The following is an 18,237-nucleotide window of genomic DNA, read 5'->3' as shown; positions in this document are numbered from 1 at the left end:
AGCCCACAATAGCACTGTAATACCACAGCAGACACAGACAAACACACACGGAGAAAGAGAGGGAGAGAGAGAGGATTTAGTGGTTTCATTAAAAGCAGATCTAGTTTGATTCACAAGCTCCAAAGTTGAAGTGAGACTCGGCGTCTGTGTCTAATCTCACATCTCTTTATAGGAATCTATTTCTCTCTCAGTCACAAACACACTGTGCTCCCACACTCTCCCCATACATCCTCTGTCTTCCTGTGCGGTCTGCAATCCATCCTCACCTCCTCTGCCTCTTTCTGTCTCCGCGCTTAACGTGGCAACCCCGAGCAGAGCGAACCTTCCGTTGCTTCTTCCGCCTCCACCCGGGATTCAGCCTCACCAAAGTCTTTGTTCTCACCCAGCCCATCCTGTGGTGAATCCAAGTGGTTAGAGGACACCACAAATTGAGTATGAGGGAGAGAAAATGATTGGGAAGTGAGTTTGTTTTTGGACTTTAAAACGTTTCCACCTTTAACCTGCAACCGGATCAATTTGATCAAACTCTGTGCCAAGCCAAACATTTTACTATAACACAAACAATCTGTGTCTGTTTACCTAAAAACTCCTCTTACATGATCGGGAGTGGTGCAAACAACATTGGTACACAAGTACATCTTAAGCCCTGAAGGTTCTCATCTATATCAGACATTATGATGTCATCATGTTGCCAGTTACCAAGAGGATAAAATAATCCATTTGCAGCTATTATGCATCTATAACACCGAAAGGTACTGTATCATTGACATTTCACAACAATAACTAATTTCTAATTTATAGCAACAAATTGATTGATGCTTGATATATTCATCAACATCATCATGTTACCTAGCAACCGCATAACAATGGACTAAAAGATGAACAGACCAAACAATACTGTAGCATGCGCATTTACTTGGTGTTCAAATCTTATTTTAAAATTCTATTCAGATTCTTCAGATTCCCAAAACATTCGCAAGACACCACATGTTCACTCTGAATTTTGAGGTAATGTGTATTGAATGATGAAACAAACTATTTAATTTATATTAACCTTGTGAATATTTTTTCATATTTTGCATATATATTGGAGTCTTTTACTCAGTACAACCAATATGTAGCTCCAATAATAATCTAACATAATTATGTAGTATATGATGGGACTGTAAAGTACCATGGTGGGGTATAAACATAAATACAGAGGCTTAAAGGTTCCAAAAGTGACTAAGAAGTTTTTATTGGATTCTGACCAATTCCCTATACAGTTGATGAATGATGAAATCTTTTATGTATCAGCACATAGCAAAAATGAATGATGAATTGAAAAAAATCATACAGTTTATGACATGCAGTTGGGCAAATAATTATTTGATCACCCGCTGGATTTGCAAGTTTGCTCACTTCCAAAGAAATGAACTCTCTCTCACTTTTACTATAGTTTCAGTTTAATGCAGCAAGAGATATATCAGCTGAAAATGCAGAAAAAACACATTACAACACATTACATAAAAGAGGCTTGCTAGACCACTGAATGACATTCATTTGCTTCTTCTTTAGCCACTCCTTTGTTGCCTTGGTGATATTTTTTGGGTTGTTGTCATGACACATCCACGACCCATCTTCAGTGTTCTGGCTGAGGGAAGGAGGTTCATTCATTGTTCCCTTAAGCCAGTGAAATCCTGCTGTACCCTTAGCAGAAAAACAAAACCATAATGTTTCCACCTCCATGCTTGACTGTGGGGATGGTGTTCTTTAGGTCATACTCAGCATTTCTCCTCTTTCCGACTTGGCAGATGAAGTTGACACCAAAGAGTATGATTTTGATTTCATTTGACGACAACACTTCCCCCCCAAGCCTTTTCTGAATCATTAGATGTTCACGGGCAAACTTAAGACAGACCTCTACATATGCCTTCTTGAGTAGGGAGACCTCATTGGTGCTGCACGGTATAGTGTGTTAATAGTGGTGTTCTTGGTGACTTTGGTCCCAACTGTCTTCAAGTCATTACCAAATCTACCACCTTTTTCATGATCATCCTAACCCTGTGATTCAAGATCTTGACTTGAGCACCAGACCAAGTGCAATTGATGATCATTTTATGTTTCTTCCATTTCCTGATATTCACACTAGTAGTTGTCAACGTCTCACCAAGCATCTTGCGGATGGTGTTGTTGCTCACTAAGCCTTGTGCAGGTCTACAATCTTGTAATTTGTGTGCCACATGGACACACAGCCAATTTGTGGGAGCCAGAATTCAGACTGTTTTGATTCAAATACTTATTTTACTCAATGACATGCAAATCAATTTATACATTTTATGTAATGTGTTTTTTTTTCTGGATTTTTGGTTGATATTCTGTCTCTCTACACTAAAATACGAATAACATAAACAGAGACTGTTCATTAGAGTGTATGCATGTTGAAAGTTATGGACATGATGTTATTACTTCCATCTGATAGCTGTATAAATCACTGCAGATGGTTTGAAGTTTCTTCCATCATTAGAGAAAGCCAAGTGCATCCCAAAGCTTACTCCTGTGGTTCTACCCTACCCATTAATTAAGAGACCCTTCAGCAGCCACGCGTGCTTTCAGTCTGTGTTACACTCATAACAAAGAGAGGTTACAGGGGCTCGACTGCAACTGGGCCCCAGACTAAAACAAGTACACAAACAAGATACACAAGCAGGGTATGTTAACAAAAAACAGATGAAACTAATCAGGGACAAGTTAATGGATCACAAAGTAGGGACAACTAAGGACGCAAAACAACACATTGGGACACACAAGGGAAGTAATACTTTCAAAATAAACACAAAGAATAATCAAAATTCAGTAAACCTAAATAAGACAGCTGCTGTGACCTGAACGTAGACGATTGCAACACAACAACAGACTTACACAAACTAACAAACTTCAGAAAGTTTTTTTTGTTTTCTTTCGTTAGATATTCTTCTCCGTGGCAATCAATGCAAACTTTTGCCTTTTTGAGTAACTTCTCCTTTATTGATCTCCAGATGTTACTGTAGTAAAAAAACAAAAGTAAGCTGCAGAGAGCGTTCAAAGCCGGGATGGCTCACTTGATCATCCTGCTGGGCTTTAACTCTCAGCCTTGCAATAAAATGTTTAACTTGTCTTCATTTTCTCCTTTTCCACTGCACCCGCACCTCATTACTGTCCTCTTTTGTTTCTCTCCCTTCCCACCATCTCATCTCTCTGATGTTTCCACATCACTGACGTGTTGCATGTGTATCCCTCATAGACAAAGACGAGTGCAGCAAGGACAACGGCGGCTGCCAACACGAGTGCATCAACACGGTGGGCTCCTACGTGTGTCATTGTCGCCATGGCTTCGTGTTGCATGAGAACAAACATGACTGTAAGGAAGGTGGGTTTCATGTGCATTCACACCCACACACACACTGGCATAAAAGCACCGGAGCACACGTGCATGCTGTCGCGCATCAACACAAGCATGTGCTCATTCATAAGAATAGCCATCATCCATCACGCGCTGTCCACACACATCCACATGATAGCAGGCTTTACATTTGAGGGAGTTTTTTTTCTTTGGCTTATATTTTTTCACATAGATTAAAGGGACAGTTCACCCCCAAATCTTCTGGCCTGTGGCGCTATTTATTCATCTAAATTGTTCAAGTGAGAGTTGTCCAATTTCTGGGATGTCCACTGTAGAAATGTCTGCAATATACTGAATATAATAAAACCTTATGGCATTTGCCTTGGAGTGCGCCCCAGTGAAAAAGGAAATTGAAAAACTCCGCAGGAATGTCTTTTTTCCTGAAATCATGACCTTGCTTTCTTTCTGTCAAACTACACCCACCAACCAAAGAAGGCATGCAGCTAGCTAACGTTAAAGCTCAGCTGAGGGGAGACGCCATCAGTACTTACATCCTGTCACGCTGTCACTCGCATGAGCCTCGGGACAGGTAGAGGCATTCTTCCTCTTGGGTAGTGAAAAGCTTGGCAGACAGAAAGAAAATAGGTGCTGTGTGAACCTGCTCAGACCAAAACAATGCAGGCAAAATAAATAGCACTACAGGCAAAATGGAACACAAGTTTAAGGTTTTATATATCAGGATATATTAAGAATAAATTAGTCCTCAACAGGTCTTAAAATTAGGTAAATACAACCTCAGGTGAACTTCAAAACATGACATATTACACAATGTTACTATTTCTTTAACAAAAACTGAGACAAAATCATCAGCAAAAATTAAAAACTTAATTATATATTAAGAGTATTTATTTTGTGTAGTGAGACTAAAAAAGACCTAACTTGGACTGTTCTTAAAGGACATTCCTGAAACAGAAACACACCAAGTCCAAATTAATTACCACAGAAATGTCCCACAAAACTGTGACATTATAAATTATATGTAGGGGATTAACTTCAGGAGATGCTCCACTCTAAACGACTTGATACTCTTGAACTTTTCTCAGATGACCTAAAAACCAGTTGGCAGTCTCTAAAACTCTGTTCACTCTGATGTGTGTGAGAAACGGACAAAGGGTGGAAAAAAGTTTTAGTTTGACAGAAAACATTATTTATTAAAGGTTATTTGCACTTTCACACACACACTTGCACAAACACACACACACACCCTGCTGAATGGACATATTATACACAGCTCTTTGAAGTTGAACTTTTGAACACGTACACACACACACACTCACAACATCAGCACTGACATACACACCTCACTAAAGACTCCCCGTGATGCTCATAAAAAGACTCGTGTTTCAAACATCTGGGACCTTGAAAGCTTTGCGTGTAGCGTTGTCTTCCTGTGTGTACATGTGTGTTTATATGTGCACAACACCAGTGTAAGCGAGCCTTGCCGTGTCACACTAATTCATATTCCCGTCACACGGCCTGTGCCCCTGTTTATATATATACATGAGCTTCGGCTTGTTTGAGAAGATTTCAGCAATTGTTGTTACACCCTGGATTCATCATTAAGCATAATTGTTACTCACCTTTATGGCTTTTCACACCAGTGGGAAATATAAAAAATGACACACAGCATCCTTTAAAGTCTCAGGGATCTCATTTTAAACTCTTGCAATGACTTTGAAACTGTTCGTTTTTACCAGCAACTCAATCAGATTTTGACATCTGTATGTGATACTTTGCATGCTAGAAAAAAGGAAAAAAAAGCTGTTTCAGACTCACGTGTTGTTCTTGTGGATGCCATTTCATGCTGTACATGAGTTTGGTTTTCCTGAGAAATAAAAGCCATCACTTTCAAACACATCGTCTTTGTCGTGTGCATGCCTTTTGCCTCCCCGCACCTTCATAAAGCCATAGCATTTGTCTCATTAAAATCGAATGCATGAAAATGCCATGTGTGACTGTGTGTGGGCTGCTCTGGACGGCTTTAACCTGAGACAGACTCCAGGAGGAAAGTAGTCAGTGTTAACAAACAGCTCCTGTGTGTTTCCAGACTCGTCCATCAGTGACAAATGAAGTGCAGCTGATATTTTTCATTGCGCTTTCTGAGATTCTGTGGCAACAAAGAGCTGACTGCTGAGTACGATTTTCTATAATGTAATGAGTAGGTGGAGCTGACAAAGCCTTAAAATCAAAGAAAGTGGGGCAAATGACAGAGTAGTCGTCAGGAATAAAAACAAAAACCACTGAGTTTGATACTTCTCCAATGAATGCAATGGTGTTTAGAAAAGCATTCAATCTTTAACAGACTCTGAATGCTACATGTGCAGGTATGGTTACACAAATGTACACTGTTTGTCAGTCTAAACTCACTGAATGCATATAGAAAGCATTCAGGCCCACCTCCTCACCCAAATCCAAAATAATGATATGGTTCTTACTTTAATTACTGTATACAAATAGTGTACATATACATATATGTACTCAGCTACAGTATAGAAAGTGCAAAGGTCCCACTGCAGTGTTTGTGCAAAGCTTGCTGCCAATTTCAAGTGAAACCCACTGTGAACTTGTCACCAGGATGTGCTTCTTTGAAATCTTCTTCTCTCATTTAGTTCTTGTGTTTCTCTCCTTCCTGTTCCTTTTCCATTTCCTCTGACCTTTTCCTGTGCAGCCATGATTTTTAAACTTCCTCTCTGTGTGTGCTCTTGCGTGTTTGTGTGTGTGTGTGTGTGTGTGTGTGTGTGTGTGTGTGTGTGTGTGTGTGTGTGTGTGTGTGTGTGTGTGTGTGTGTGTCTCCAGCCGAGTGTGAGCATAAGATCCACAGTCCCAGTGGGACCCTGAGCAGCCCAAACTGGCCAGACAAGTACCCCAGCCGGAAAGAGTGCACCTGGGACATCACAGCCACACCGGGACACAGAGTCAAAATTGTAAGTGTGCATCACGTAAAAGCGGGTTCAACATTGTCAGGCTTTTCTTTCTCTGTGTGTTTTTCCTGGAAATCACAGGAATGCCACCCCACTGTAACGACGCACCATTCTGTCTGTGGGGTCATCTTGTATGGTAAAGCCTTGGCTTGGCTTCTCCTTTCATGTTCCACTTATGAAACCCAAATGTGAATGAGGGAGAAAGTGCATGTTTGTATATTTGGGCTAACTGTGAGTGAGTGCTCATGCATTACAGAAAGGCCTTGGGCAGTGGCCATCTGTGTCAGTGTGCCTTTCTATGCCTGTGCATGCATGTGTGCTGCCTACACACACACACATACAAAGTCTTTTGCGTATTTTCTAATTTGGTGCACATGTATGTGTTTATAAGACACCATTAAAATTGAGCTCCAGTACCATTTAGTGAAGTGTTTGTTTCTGCTGCAGAAACTCAGACATTTCAGTGTTGCCTCTCTAGAGAAGTTGATGTGAGAATTGCAAGCTAAGCATAGTTTTAGCTCCAAGACAAATCTGAATGGTTATTTGGTCCTTGGCAGTTTAGGAAGTCATTTAAAGGGAGAAATCTAACTCTGAACTGTTGCTTGATGGAGGTGATGACAGGGGCAATGATAGTGGTCTTTCTGTGTGGAGTTTGCGTTTCCACAGACATGCAGTTTGTGGGGTCAACTGATGATTCTTAATTGCCCATAGGTGTGATTGGTTGTCTGTCTCCCTGCATTAGCCACGCAACAGACCTGCGACCTATCCAGGGTGTACCCCCGCCTTTTCCGCCCCCCTGAATCGGATAAATGGAAGAGAATGGATGGATAGAGATGGAGACATGTCAGAACAACAAAACAGAAAACCAGCGATGACATACAATCTTTTGGGGGGGGGGGGGGGGGGGGGGGTTTCACTTCAGAGGATAAAATGACAGCTGATGTTTGTCTTCAGCTTCTAAAAATGTTCATCTTGACCAAACATTTTATTTAAGAACGTAATAAAGCACAAGACAGGTCAACTAAAACATGTTGAGATGATGCTGTAAACAAGTCATAACCTTACTTTACATCATGACTGCTTCCACTGTTTGTCCAAGAAATGTTGCAAAAAGATGATTACTTGTAACTTTTCTCTTAAATATATTAATAATTTAGTTTATACATTTCAGAAAGTTCAGAAAATAGCGCAGTCCACCAAAGATAAACTATAATATGTATTGTCACTCGTTACGAGTATTAGTAAGACTTCTCAATTATGAAGCCAAAATTGGTTTGAGTTTCAGTGGCATTTAAGATTAAAGAATGGCTTTAATCTGTTAATTATTGCAGCCTTCAAGTAACTTTCTGTTAGTTGACTGTTAGACTACTACTTTTACTTTCTAAAGGTATGAACGTCATAAGTGCAGAGCTCATATTTGTTCTCACAAGGGACTAAATAACAGGGGGAGGAACCTGGCCTCTAATTGGTTTGTGGAGTTGTGTTCTGAATCAGTACTGGTCAGAATTTAATCATATTTATACAAAATAACCACCTAACAGGGGTGTCAAAGATAAGGTTCAGTGGCCAGAATTGGACTGACACTAGACTCCAATCTGGCCAACTGAATGACTGAAAATGTGAATGCTGGCATACATGTTGGACTTTTTACTACTGATAAAGTCATCCTCGAAGGCCATTCATACTACACCAAATTAAACAATTAGATTACAGAAAAGTTCTTCTTTTTTCACCATCTACTCTAGAACTACTATGAGTCTACAAAAGAGACATTTTCTGTAAAATAACAAAAACTTTATACATACTATGAGCTGCAGGAATTTCTCTATAATTTTACACCTTTATTTTTCACAGTTTAATCTGACGTTGTGTTCTTATGTAGAAAAAAAACAGAGATAAATTGTTGACATTGTGAGGCAGCATGGTGGTGTGGTTAGCACTGTTGCTTTGCAGCAAGAAGTTCCTCAGTTTGACTCTCCCATCTGGAGAGTCTTTCTTGTTTTACAAGAAGCTTGCATGTTCTCCCCGTGTTTGCATGGGTTCTCTGCGGGTAGTCTGGCTTCCTTCCATGTCCAAAGACATGTGGTTATTGGGGTTAGGTTAATTGGTGATTCTAAATTAGCCCATAGATGTGAATGGTTGTCTGTCTCTGTGTTAGCCCTGCATCAGACTGAAGACCTGTCCAGGGTGTATCCCGTCTCCAGGCCCCTCCAATGCTCCTGATAAGGATGAGAGGAAGAGAATGGATGCATTGTTGAAATTGCACTTCTTTATCTTATATCTTAAGATCTTAAGATATAAGAGATATAAGAGATTAAATGTGTATTAAAATTTCATCGCACTGACAGAAAGGGGAGTTTCACTGGCCGGCCCACCAGAGATCAAAGCACGACACCTACAATGTAAAATGTAATGCAAATGAGTTTATTACCTCTGTCCTAACAGGTCTTCATGCAGTCTGTGCTCAAGGTCAAGGTCACATTTGTTATTTTCGAGGCAACAACCTGTGAATTGTGATTGATTATGAGCCACATGAGCTACTGCGTCACCGATATTCTCGTATAAAAACACTGCCGTGAGCATATTTAAACAACAGGGTAGAGTAACTGTGTTATCAGCTAATGCTAGCAAGCTTGTCTAGCAAGGCTCATCCACTGCATGGGTGCACAAAACAGACACAGGAACCTGCTACAGCAATAGTCCAGTTCTCTGACTAGCAGACCTCTGCCAGCTACAGTACAGCCATCTATGTCAGCCGCCCTCACCAAAACAGCCACTCTTTTAATCATGGATAATTTGAAGTCTTAATGCAATTTAAATGGGGGATAAAACTGTTTATTTCAGATGTAATGTAGATGTTGGGCTTTTTATCGGAAGGTCTGTGTGGATTGACTAACTTTTCAAACAAACCTTGTGTTGGCTTCATGTTTCAGCTCCAGAGGTTGGTTTCAAAGAAAAATAATAATAAAAACAAATACAGAAGAATGAAATCACTCACATGCTCACATTTACACAGGATGCTTTAGATAATCCTCCTAAAGTCATGTTCCCATGCATGTGTCTCTCTCTATCCAACACACACACACACACTGTTGAAAGGATGCATTAAACGTTTGGCTCTTCACCTTACTTCCACTCTGCAGCCACAATATGGGCTTGTTATCAAAACTGTCATCCATCGTCATTTAGTTTTTGATAATCTCTAATGACCGCTTATGTAACCAAAACACATTACATCATCATCTGCGATAGCACAGTTACGAGGTTTTGCTCCCGTTTTGAATGTAACTTTGTAACTTTGTGTGATTCAAACGATACTAAATACACACTCCTTTGTCTTTATGTTTTTAATATTACTTGTTGTTTTGTGCACTTTAGCTTTGCATATATCTGTGAGGACCAGTTTTAAATTTTAGACTTGTGGAGTGAGGGCACTTTTGTTTTTGTTTTTTTTAGGGGGGGGGAATTAGGTCAGGTATTAAAATTCATTTGATTTAGTGTTACAGTCAGCTTAGAAGTAGGGTAAGGGCGAAATCAAACGATGTATTCCCCTTATGCTAGATTTTGAGGAGTTTTTTTGTAGTTGTATGTTAGTAAACTCTCTTTTCAATAAAGATATATGCATTTCAGTGAGTATGCACAAAGACATGAGTACAAATGTATGCATATAATAAATAGGGGTGCTCTCTTTCTCCACAGTAATGACATCAAAGAAGGACATATAAAATGCCAGAAATCTGAACATGGCATTAAGATCATTTAATTATTCCTCACTCTGTCTGGCACACACACACACACACACACACACACACACACACACACACACACACACACACACACACACACACACACACACACACACACACACACACAATTTGCTTGGATGTAGTACACGGCTCAAGTCAGACCATCAAACCAGTGTCTCGCTTGAGGTATGGTTAGAAACATCTGGAAACCATCACGACCTCAGAATCAAACACTTCCCATCTGTGTAATGAAATCCACGCATCAGCCCACCTTCACCCCCCTTTCTGCTTCAAGTCAGTTGGTTTATGGAAAAAAAGAAAAAAAAATCAGAGTGTTGTGATGGTTATGGTGACGTGACAGACCCAATCAAGTGTGTGACTGTGTGGGAGCGAGGCCTGCAAGGTGTTATGACTCAGCTCACGGTGACATGGTTGGATTATAAATCGTGACACTGTGTACATGCTGGTCCGCGTGGAGGCATTGCATGGGCCGGGGGTTTCTTCTCTGACGCTCAGAAAGAAAATAACATTTGTTTTCTAAAACGAGATCGTATCTGACTGATAGATTAACAGCCTAAACGTGATATGCAGCATCCTGCATCTTTCATTAAAAAAAACAACCCAGTGTAATATATCATGCAGCCTGGACAATGACAAGAATTATTTTTAATCTGCCACAAATGGGAAAAAGAAAATGAAATCAGAAATAAATATGGGGTTGAGGAGACAGTGTGTATTTTCTTTTGTATTGTGGCCTCAGCTAATTTTAATTACTTTCTAATAACTTCACTTTGCTTTGGAATTTCTTAGACTGACAGTACTATTGACCAGGGATGTTTGGGAAGCTTTAAGCATGCGCCTGACAGGCAGTCAGTTAGCTCATTGGGGACGGAATTTGGGTATCTCATGCTTAATTAGAACCCAATAACAGTGCAATAATGCATTTCCATTGCAGCTACATTAACTCATGTTTACCTCTCTTTGTTTAAAAAATGATTTGATGCTTAATGAAAGACTTACCGTGAAGATATTTCTTCATAAAAACACACAATACATTTGGAAATAATCCATTCTCTTCCTTCAGTCTGCTCTTCTTTGTGTTTATTTTTTCCTTCAGCTCGCACATGTTGTCTACATTCCTGAGTTCTATAAATAATTCTTTAAAATAATAAAGCCCTCACGTTTTGAGACTTTGTAAACACTACAGAAATATTTTTCGTACCTACAAGCTTGTTGATCTCCGAGTTCTGCTCTTCGTGCCTCACATGGACAAATTTAATCTGCTTTACGGAGCCAAGCAAGCAGATAAAGTTAAGCCCTTTCCTTCAACAGCACCTGGATGAAGAAGTGAGATGGAAAAGTGACTTGAACAACTTTAGGGATTTTATTCGTGCCGTTCTCCAACTAATGTCGCTCAGAGAGACCGGTGAGGGACCTCAGAATGCCTGCCTGTTGCCAGGATGATACAAATTCAGGAAAAGAGAGATTAGATTAGTAGTGCAGCATCTTTACGAAAGGGTTCTTGCATATTTAGAGATTTTTCGGAGCGTGTTGCCTTTACTGGATAGCAGAAACAGATTGAAAACAAAGGGAAAAGAGAGAGAGCGAAAGCAGCAAAATGAAATTCAGCAAAGATGTAGTGCCAAGAGTTAAATCAGGAACTCGGCTTTAGATGTAGTTTTCTTGACCAAACAGGGTGACAAACATAAGGCCCAGGGGCAGAATCAGCCCAACACAGACTCCAATCAAATGCACTGAGCAGCTTTGGAAAACATGAAGAAGCACATACATTTTGGACTTTTTACTTTAACAGCTTTTTGTATTGATAAAGACCTCCCAAATGCCCCATTCATACACTACCAAAGTAATTAAGTAGTAGATAAAAAATTAAATGACAGAAAAGTAGATCCACGGTGAAAAAAATAGGACATAAGCTGTGCATTAACAGAAATGTTCTGTTTTAAATTTACCAAACAGTCTGGGCAACGACCAGAACTTTATCTAAAAGTTTACACATTAATTTCTTACAGTTTAAGAGATGTGCTGACAGATTTCTTTCTTTTATCACAGCAGCATTTCTTTCGAGATTCAAAGTGTTTATTGTCATGTGTACAGAAGAAATAGCATTTCTCTGTGCAATGAAATTCTTCCTTTGCTGTCCATACACAAATGCCAAGTTAGGTAGGGTTGAAGGAAGATAAATAAAGATATCTTAATAGCTTGTCTTTATCATAGAAAAACTTCTACACACCAGGCAAAAGAGGATTTTCACTGGTCTGGCCCACATGAGATCAAAACGGCCCATGATGTAAAACGAGTTGGACATCCGTGATCTAGCATATGACACCATAGCCATGCTACCATCACTCAGAACTGTAAAACCCTAAGATTGAATTCTCAGAGTGACAACTTACATGTTTTTTAGAATTACAAACTTGAATTGCTTGTCACCTGCCAGCCAATCATGCAGATACATGTGTAAGTTCGTGATTTCATCAATAGAGAAATGTTTCGACGCCAACTTGTATAAAGGTCACTCTTAGCACTTTTGTGAATATAGGAAGTATCCTTTTGAGTATCTCTGGTAGCTCCTATAAGGTTCTTGTCTTAACACCCACTCATTCATTCATTCTCCGTCTCTGCCATTCTCCCCGCTTCCTTCTTTTCAGACCTTCAATGAGTTTGAGATCGAGCAGCATCAGGAATGTGCCTATGACCATCTGGAGGCGTTTGACGGGGACAGTGACACAGCCACCATCTTGGGTCGTCTGTGTGGCAGTAAGATCCCGGAGTCGCTGGTGTCCACTGGCAACAAGATGTACCTACGCTTCATTTCTGACGCCTCAGTGCAAAGGAAGGGTTTCCAAGCTTCACACTCAACAGGTCTGTGGTCATATAAATATCCTTATGTAGTAAATAAAGTCGATTTTTTAAGTCTGTTCTTGGAACACTGTGCAAGACCATATCTGTCGAGAGCATCACTCAAAGTCATCAGCGTAATTAATTGAAGTTAGGAGCAATGTCCCCCTCTAGTGGTCTTTAACAGCACGTGCATGCTGAAATAACCCGTCATGAAATCTGACTTTAGTTCTTCACTGCTGGGAAGAACAAAAAGTGCCCCAAAAACCATTTTTTCATACTTTTTCCTTTCTTTGTGCCTCTTTAGAGTGTGGAGGTCGGCTGAAAGCAGAAGCTCATCAGAAGAACCTTTACTCCCACTCCCAGTTCGGAGACAACAATTATCCGGGTCACACTGACTGCGAGTGGCTGCTGACGGCAGAACAGGGCTACGGCATCGAGCTCAGCTTCATTACATTTGAGGTGGAGGAGGAGGCCGACTGTGGTTATGACTACATCGAGCTCTATAATGGGTATGATGCCAACTCACACCGACTGGGACGCTTCTGCGGTTCAGGGGTGAGTTACCGTTATTTTCAGGGACGTCTCTGAGTTCTGTAAACTTGAAAGACTTGTGGAGGACTCGCCACATGTTTTAGTGGTCGACAATGAAACACTTCAGGTTAGACATGAGTTTGCTTTGGCACTTTGAGTCAGTGAAGCTTTAACTAGTTTTATAAATGTGCATTGTATTACTTTGCAATGTTAACTTTTGCAGCGTTCACGATTTATTGAAATGTGCAAACATACATAGGAAAGGCAGTATATAAGGCAGTTTTAATGAGCTTGAAAGTCCACTTTTATTCTTCAACATAGCCTGAACTCTCTTAGGCAGATTTCTTGTCATTTCCTTAAGGAGTCTTCAGGAATAATTCTCCAGGCTTCTTGAAGGACAGTCAAAGCTCCTCTTTGGATGATCCCACGCTGTTTTAGTAATGGTGGGGAAGCCAGTCCATGATAGTGTTACATTGTTTGTTTTTCTATCCAGATATGCTTTTACTGCATTGACAGTGTGTTTAAGATCATTGTCATGCTAAAAATGAAGCTGTCTACCAATCAGACAATGTCCAGATGATATTGCATGGTGGATCCAAGTGTGATGATACATTACTGCATTCATAATTTCATCAATTTTGACACCATCCCCAACACCACTGGCTGACATGTACCACAAACCATGATAGCAGACAATCACTGTGTGGTACCTCTATTTTAATCACCTCCATACGTATTAACAACAATTTGAACCAAAAATTTTAATTTGGATTCACTGATTCTCAGTCCAGTTCTTTGGATGTTTGACATACCTCAGCCTTTTACTTCTGTTTGCCTTGTTTAAGAAAGACCCACACCATTTTTGATGAAGCTTCAGTGAATAGCAGCTAGATCTTAAGGGCATGACTTTCTGTACATAATGCCAAGATGTGCCACGTTTTCAGCAAACAGCCCTTGTTGGTGCAAAAATACTCTTTTATATATGTCAAACTGTCTTATCTGTGACATATTTTATAAATTCAACAAACAGGTTGCTCATAACAAATTGCCTAAATTTACGATTTAAGACTTTTTCTTTGCTAAGTTATCTGTTTTGTGTATATACAACACTGTTTCATCCATTGAGAAGGTATTTTTTTAATGCTTGGATGATTCATAGGTCAGTGTTAGTGGCTTAACAAACAAAAACAACATCATCATGAAATTGTTCAGGTACAAGGACTGAAAATTTGTGAAAAAGCAGCCAATGTTTTCCTTATAAAACGCCGTTTTTACCATTTCTTCCCGCAGTAAATATAAACAACGATAGTATTCAGGAAGAAAGCCAAACATTGCATATATTTTTTATCATAACTCTGGTTTTCGTGGCCTATCAACACAATTTAAAAACTGGTATAAAGTCCACACTTTTCCAATTGTTCCGTCTGTCCTGCTCACATCTCCAATGGTTGTACACGTTGTCATTAACGTGGCTTCACTCCACATCAGCCACGCCGCTTTGCTAGCTAAAACACCGGTGTCTGCACATAAGGACGCTGTCATAGCCTGTCGACGTTGATTAGCTGCGTATATACGAATGTGAATCGCATTATTGGGTGGACTATGGGATAAGGTGGCATCGTTCTAATACCATACGGGAGCAGCCAGTCACTCACTGACTAACACTGCAAAACAGAATTGTTAACATATTTACTTTAATTTCAATTCAGGTTAGATTCTTTTTTTGTGCGCAACGTAGATTTTTTTCTGCGCAGAGACCGTGCTAGCAGGGCGCAATTGCGCACGCGCGCAGCTTAGAGGGAACATTGCTGGAGAAGTGTTGCTTAAAAGCACTTTAGAAAAGCAGAAGAAAGTCTGGCTGCTTGGAAGCAAAATATATAGAAATTAGTCAAGACGTGGATCAAAACTTTTGCATAGTTCTGTATCCTGAAATATATAAAAGCAATCTCTTCACTGTGTGTCTGTTGTCCCTTCCTCAGCCTAGAGAGGGGATTTACTCACCTGGAGATGCTATGCTGATCCGTTTCCATAGCGACGACACAATAAGCAAGAAGGGCTTCCACATCCTCTACACGAGCACCAAGTTCCAGGAGAACCTTCACACCAGGAAATGACTACAGTCGTAGCCCGTAACCTCTGACCTCTGTGCAGCCCCAGCCACTGTTACCCTGACCTTCACCACGGCAATGAGAAAAGTACAGCTCGTCCCCTCTTGGCCAGCTATGAGAAGAAGATGACTCTTCTGTGGATATCTGTCTCCCTCTGTGGCTCCACACAGGTCACTGCACTCCGAGATGAGACGAGGAAAAACATCGAGACTTATCAGCAAACACTTGGGGGATTGCGCCGATGACCGCGCGAGCCGTTTTCACGGAGGAGATGGTTTTGTTACCGCACATCAAAGCTATGTGATCAGTACAGGACGACATGGTTGCAGGAGATCCATATAGATTCACTGAGATACCCGGAGCTGAACAAATGCAAATAAAAAGCACAAACACTAGTTTCATATTCGGAGATATAAACCGTGGATGCCAAAGAAACTAAAGACCTTAAAAATGCATCCGAGGAGGGAGTCCAGAGTCTGGAACCGTGCGACGTACTGTGATCAGACGGCTGCTTACCATCCACAGTAACCCACGACAAACTGCTGACAAACATTTTTATTGCCTTTGAGGCCTGGGAACTGGTCTCTTCAGCCCAGCTCAGAACGGCTGCAGATTATTTTATTCCATGTCTTTGTATTGTAAAACTCATTGTGTTTACTGTGTGAGTGTGCGTGTGTGTGTGGGGGGGAGAACAAAGAGGCTCGAGTCTGCCCTTTGCCGTTTTGGTGGTTTTCTTGCTTACAGCTTATGCAGATTGTGGAATAAAAAGAAAATAAAGAATATTAAATGCAAATAAAGACTTCCAAAACGATGTGTGATGTTAATGTTAAGCCTCACTGTAAGTTGTGGGTGTGTCCAGTTGCCCTTCCTCCACAGTGAACATGTGATTTTCTTTTTTTCTTCTTCTTCCCAGGATAGCAGAAGGGAATATTTTACACAGCTGTCTCTTGAAAGTCAGTGACTGAAGGAGAGATTCCCATGGTGCTAAAAATAAAGAATACACTGAAAGACTGAATGAAGGCTTTCAAATGGAGACAGCGTGCAAACAGCACTCTGCAATCAACAGCACTAGTCCTATGGAACTACAATATTGCCTTAGAACCAAATGTATGCTATCGGACGTCGCTCTTACGTCTCGTGTCGGCGCCATGTTTTGATTTGTTTGGTGAGATTGGTTTAATTGTAAAAAAAAACAAAAAACTAGCAACAACAAAAAGACATGAAACGTGAAGTCCGGGTGTAAGACGATATCTGCAGTGCATGTGTGTTTGTGTCACTTTTGTGGTTACATGCACACATACGCGTGTTTTTTGTGCATTTAGGGGAAAAAAGGACAATTCGAAGGATATGTGTTGCAAATGGGCTGCGTTGTTTCTCTTAGTGTGTCGTAGGTGATTCTAGAGCAAATGTGCGTGTGTGTCTTTTAAGTTGTGTGTTTTTAAGTTGAATCTCTCATTGCTGTATGTGCCAAGCTCCAGGTGACCCTGATCCCACTGTTAACTGTAGTTTTTGCTTTATCGTTCCACCTCTGGGTCTGACATGACGTCCTCTGCATCGGTCATTAAAATACACACAGGCTGAAGCCACACTCGTGTTCTCTTTGTCTTTTGTTTTTAAAGGAAATATTAATCTGTTCATAAAATCCTAGCATTTACCTTGAGGTGGTTATCATGTGACAGCATGATATCTGATATCTGAAACCTTCTCACAGCATTACTTTCCCACTTTTTTGGGGATGGCAGAACATTTTCTGAGAGTTTCAGATGAGTAAGTCTAAGACCAAACCTGACCTTAAATCCATTTTTGAGATAATAACCCATAATTTGGACTTCTTTAGGAAAATACATCAAGATTCAGTGTCAGAAACAAGCTTCCGTATGGATTTTCACTGAATTTGCCGATCAAATTTATAGTCACCAGACAACCCAGTCAGTTTTTGTGACCTCATAACTTATCCAGTGACACATATTGTATTTTATAAAACCTCAATTTAAGACTTGACTTGTTGACTGGGTCTGAGACTGTTGGGCAGCTGGGTTCTTTCTGTGCTGTCAGCAGGGGTCAGCCTGCATTCATTTAAATAACCTGCCACCAAAAATGTTTTAATGATGTTACAGCATCGTGTTTTATCAACACGATCACTTTTAGTGATCATTTTTAAAAAGTTTTCAGAGAAACTTCAGAGAATGCTTTTGGGAACCAAGTAAAACATAAAGCTCTGTGACTTTCATCTTTCAGAAGGGCAGAAACCTGTTTTAGGTATGCATATAGGGCAGTGCATCACAGAGCTAACACACAGACAGAAAAACAATCACAGTCAGAATTTACCATTTTACGTAACAAGCATCTCTTTGGACTCTGGGCGCAAACCCACACTGGCAGTACAGATGAACTCTATCTTTGTTACTGGATTAAATTTAAGTTTCATTGTTCAGTAACTGTTTGGAAGAAAAAACAACATCGTGGATCTTCAGTTCTATTTGTCATGCTGAAAATATGAATTCCTCATTGTCCTCTAAAAGGAAATTGCACAAATTATCAATTATTAAATTGATAAAGATTTGGCTTGGTTTGACAAGTTGCTATGGAAACATAAGGGTTTCTCATACATGCTGTTTTTTTTTTCATTATTACTTTTGACCCTAACA

The 18,237-nt window shown here is 40.2% G+C and overlaps 1 protein-coding gene across 3 annotated transcripts in view; it reads left to right on the top strand.

Annotated features, from left to right (window-relative positions):
* Positions 1-17,170, top strand: part of tll1 (tolloid-like 1) — a 69,058-nt gene extending 51,888 nt beyond the window's left edge. For all 3 annotated transcript variants that reach the window (XM_085409556.1, XM_085409557.1, XM_085409558.1), the window contains exons 18-22: positions 3,263-3,388; positions 6,218-6,345; positions 12,758-12,971; positions 13,255-13,505; positions 15,461-17,170. In XM_085409556.1, coding sequence (XP_085265682.1) covers positions 3,263-3,388; positions 6,218-6,345; positions 12,758-12,971; positions 13,255-13,505; positions 15,461-15,595 — 854 coding nt within the window. In that variant the 3' untranslated portion in view covers positions 15,596-17,170. The remainder of the gene's footprint in view (positions 1-3,262; positions 3,389-6,217; positions 6,346-12,757; positions 12,972-13,254; positions 13,506-15,460) is intronic.
* The last annotated feature ends 1,067 nt before the right edge of the window (positions 17,171-18,237 follow it).

Source organism: Rhamphochromis longiceps, linkage group LG6 (genome assembly GCF_057381845.1).
Source record: "Rhamphochromis longiceps isolate RC_006_pf linkage group LG6, R_longiceps_female_GT1.1, whole genome shotgun sequence".
NCBI classification, from domain to species: domain Eukaryota; kingdom Metazoa; phylum Chordata; class Actinopteri; order Cichliformes; family Cichlidae; genus Rhamphochromis; species Rhamphochromis longiceps.
The sequence above is the reverse complement of the archived record's forward strand: the minus strand, read 5'-3'. Positions and strand labels throughout refer to the sequence as shown.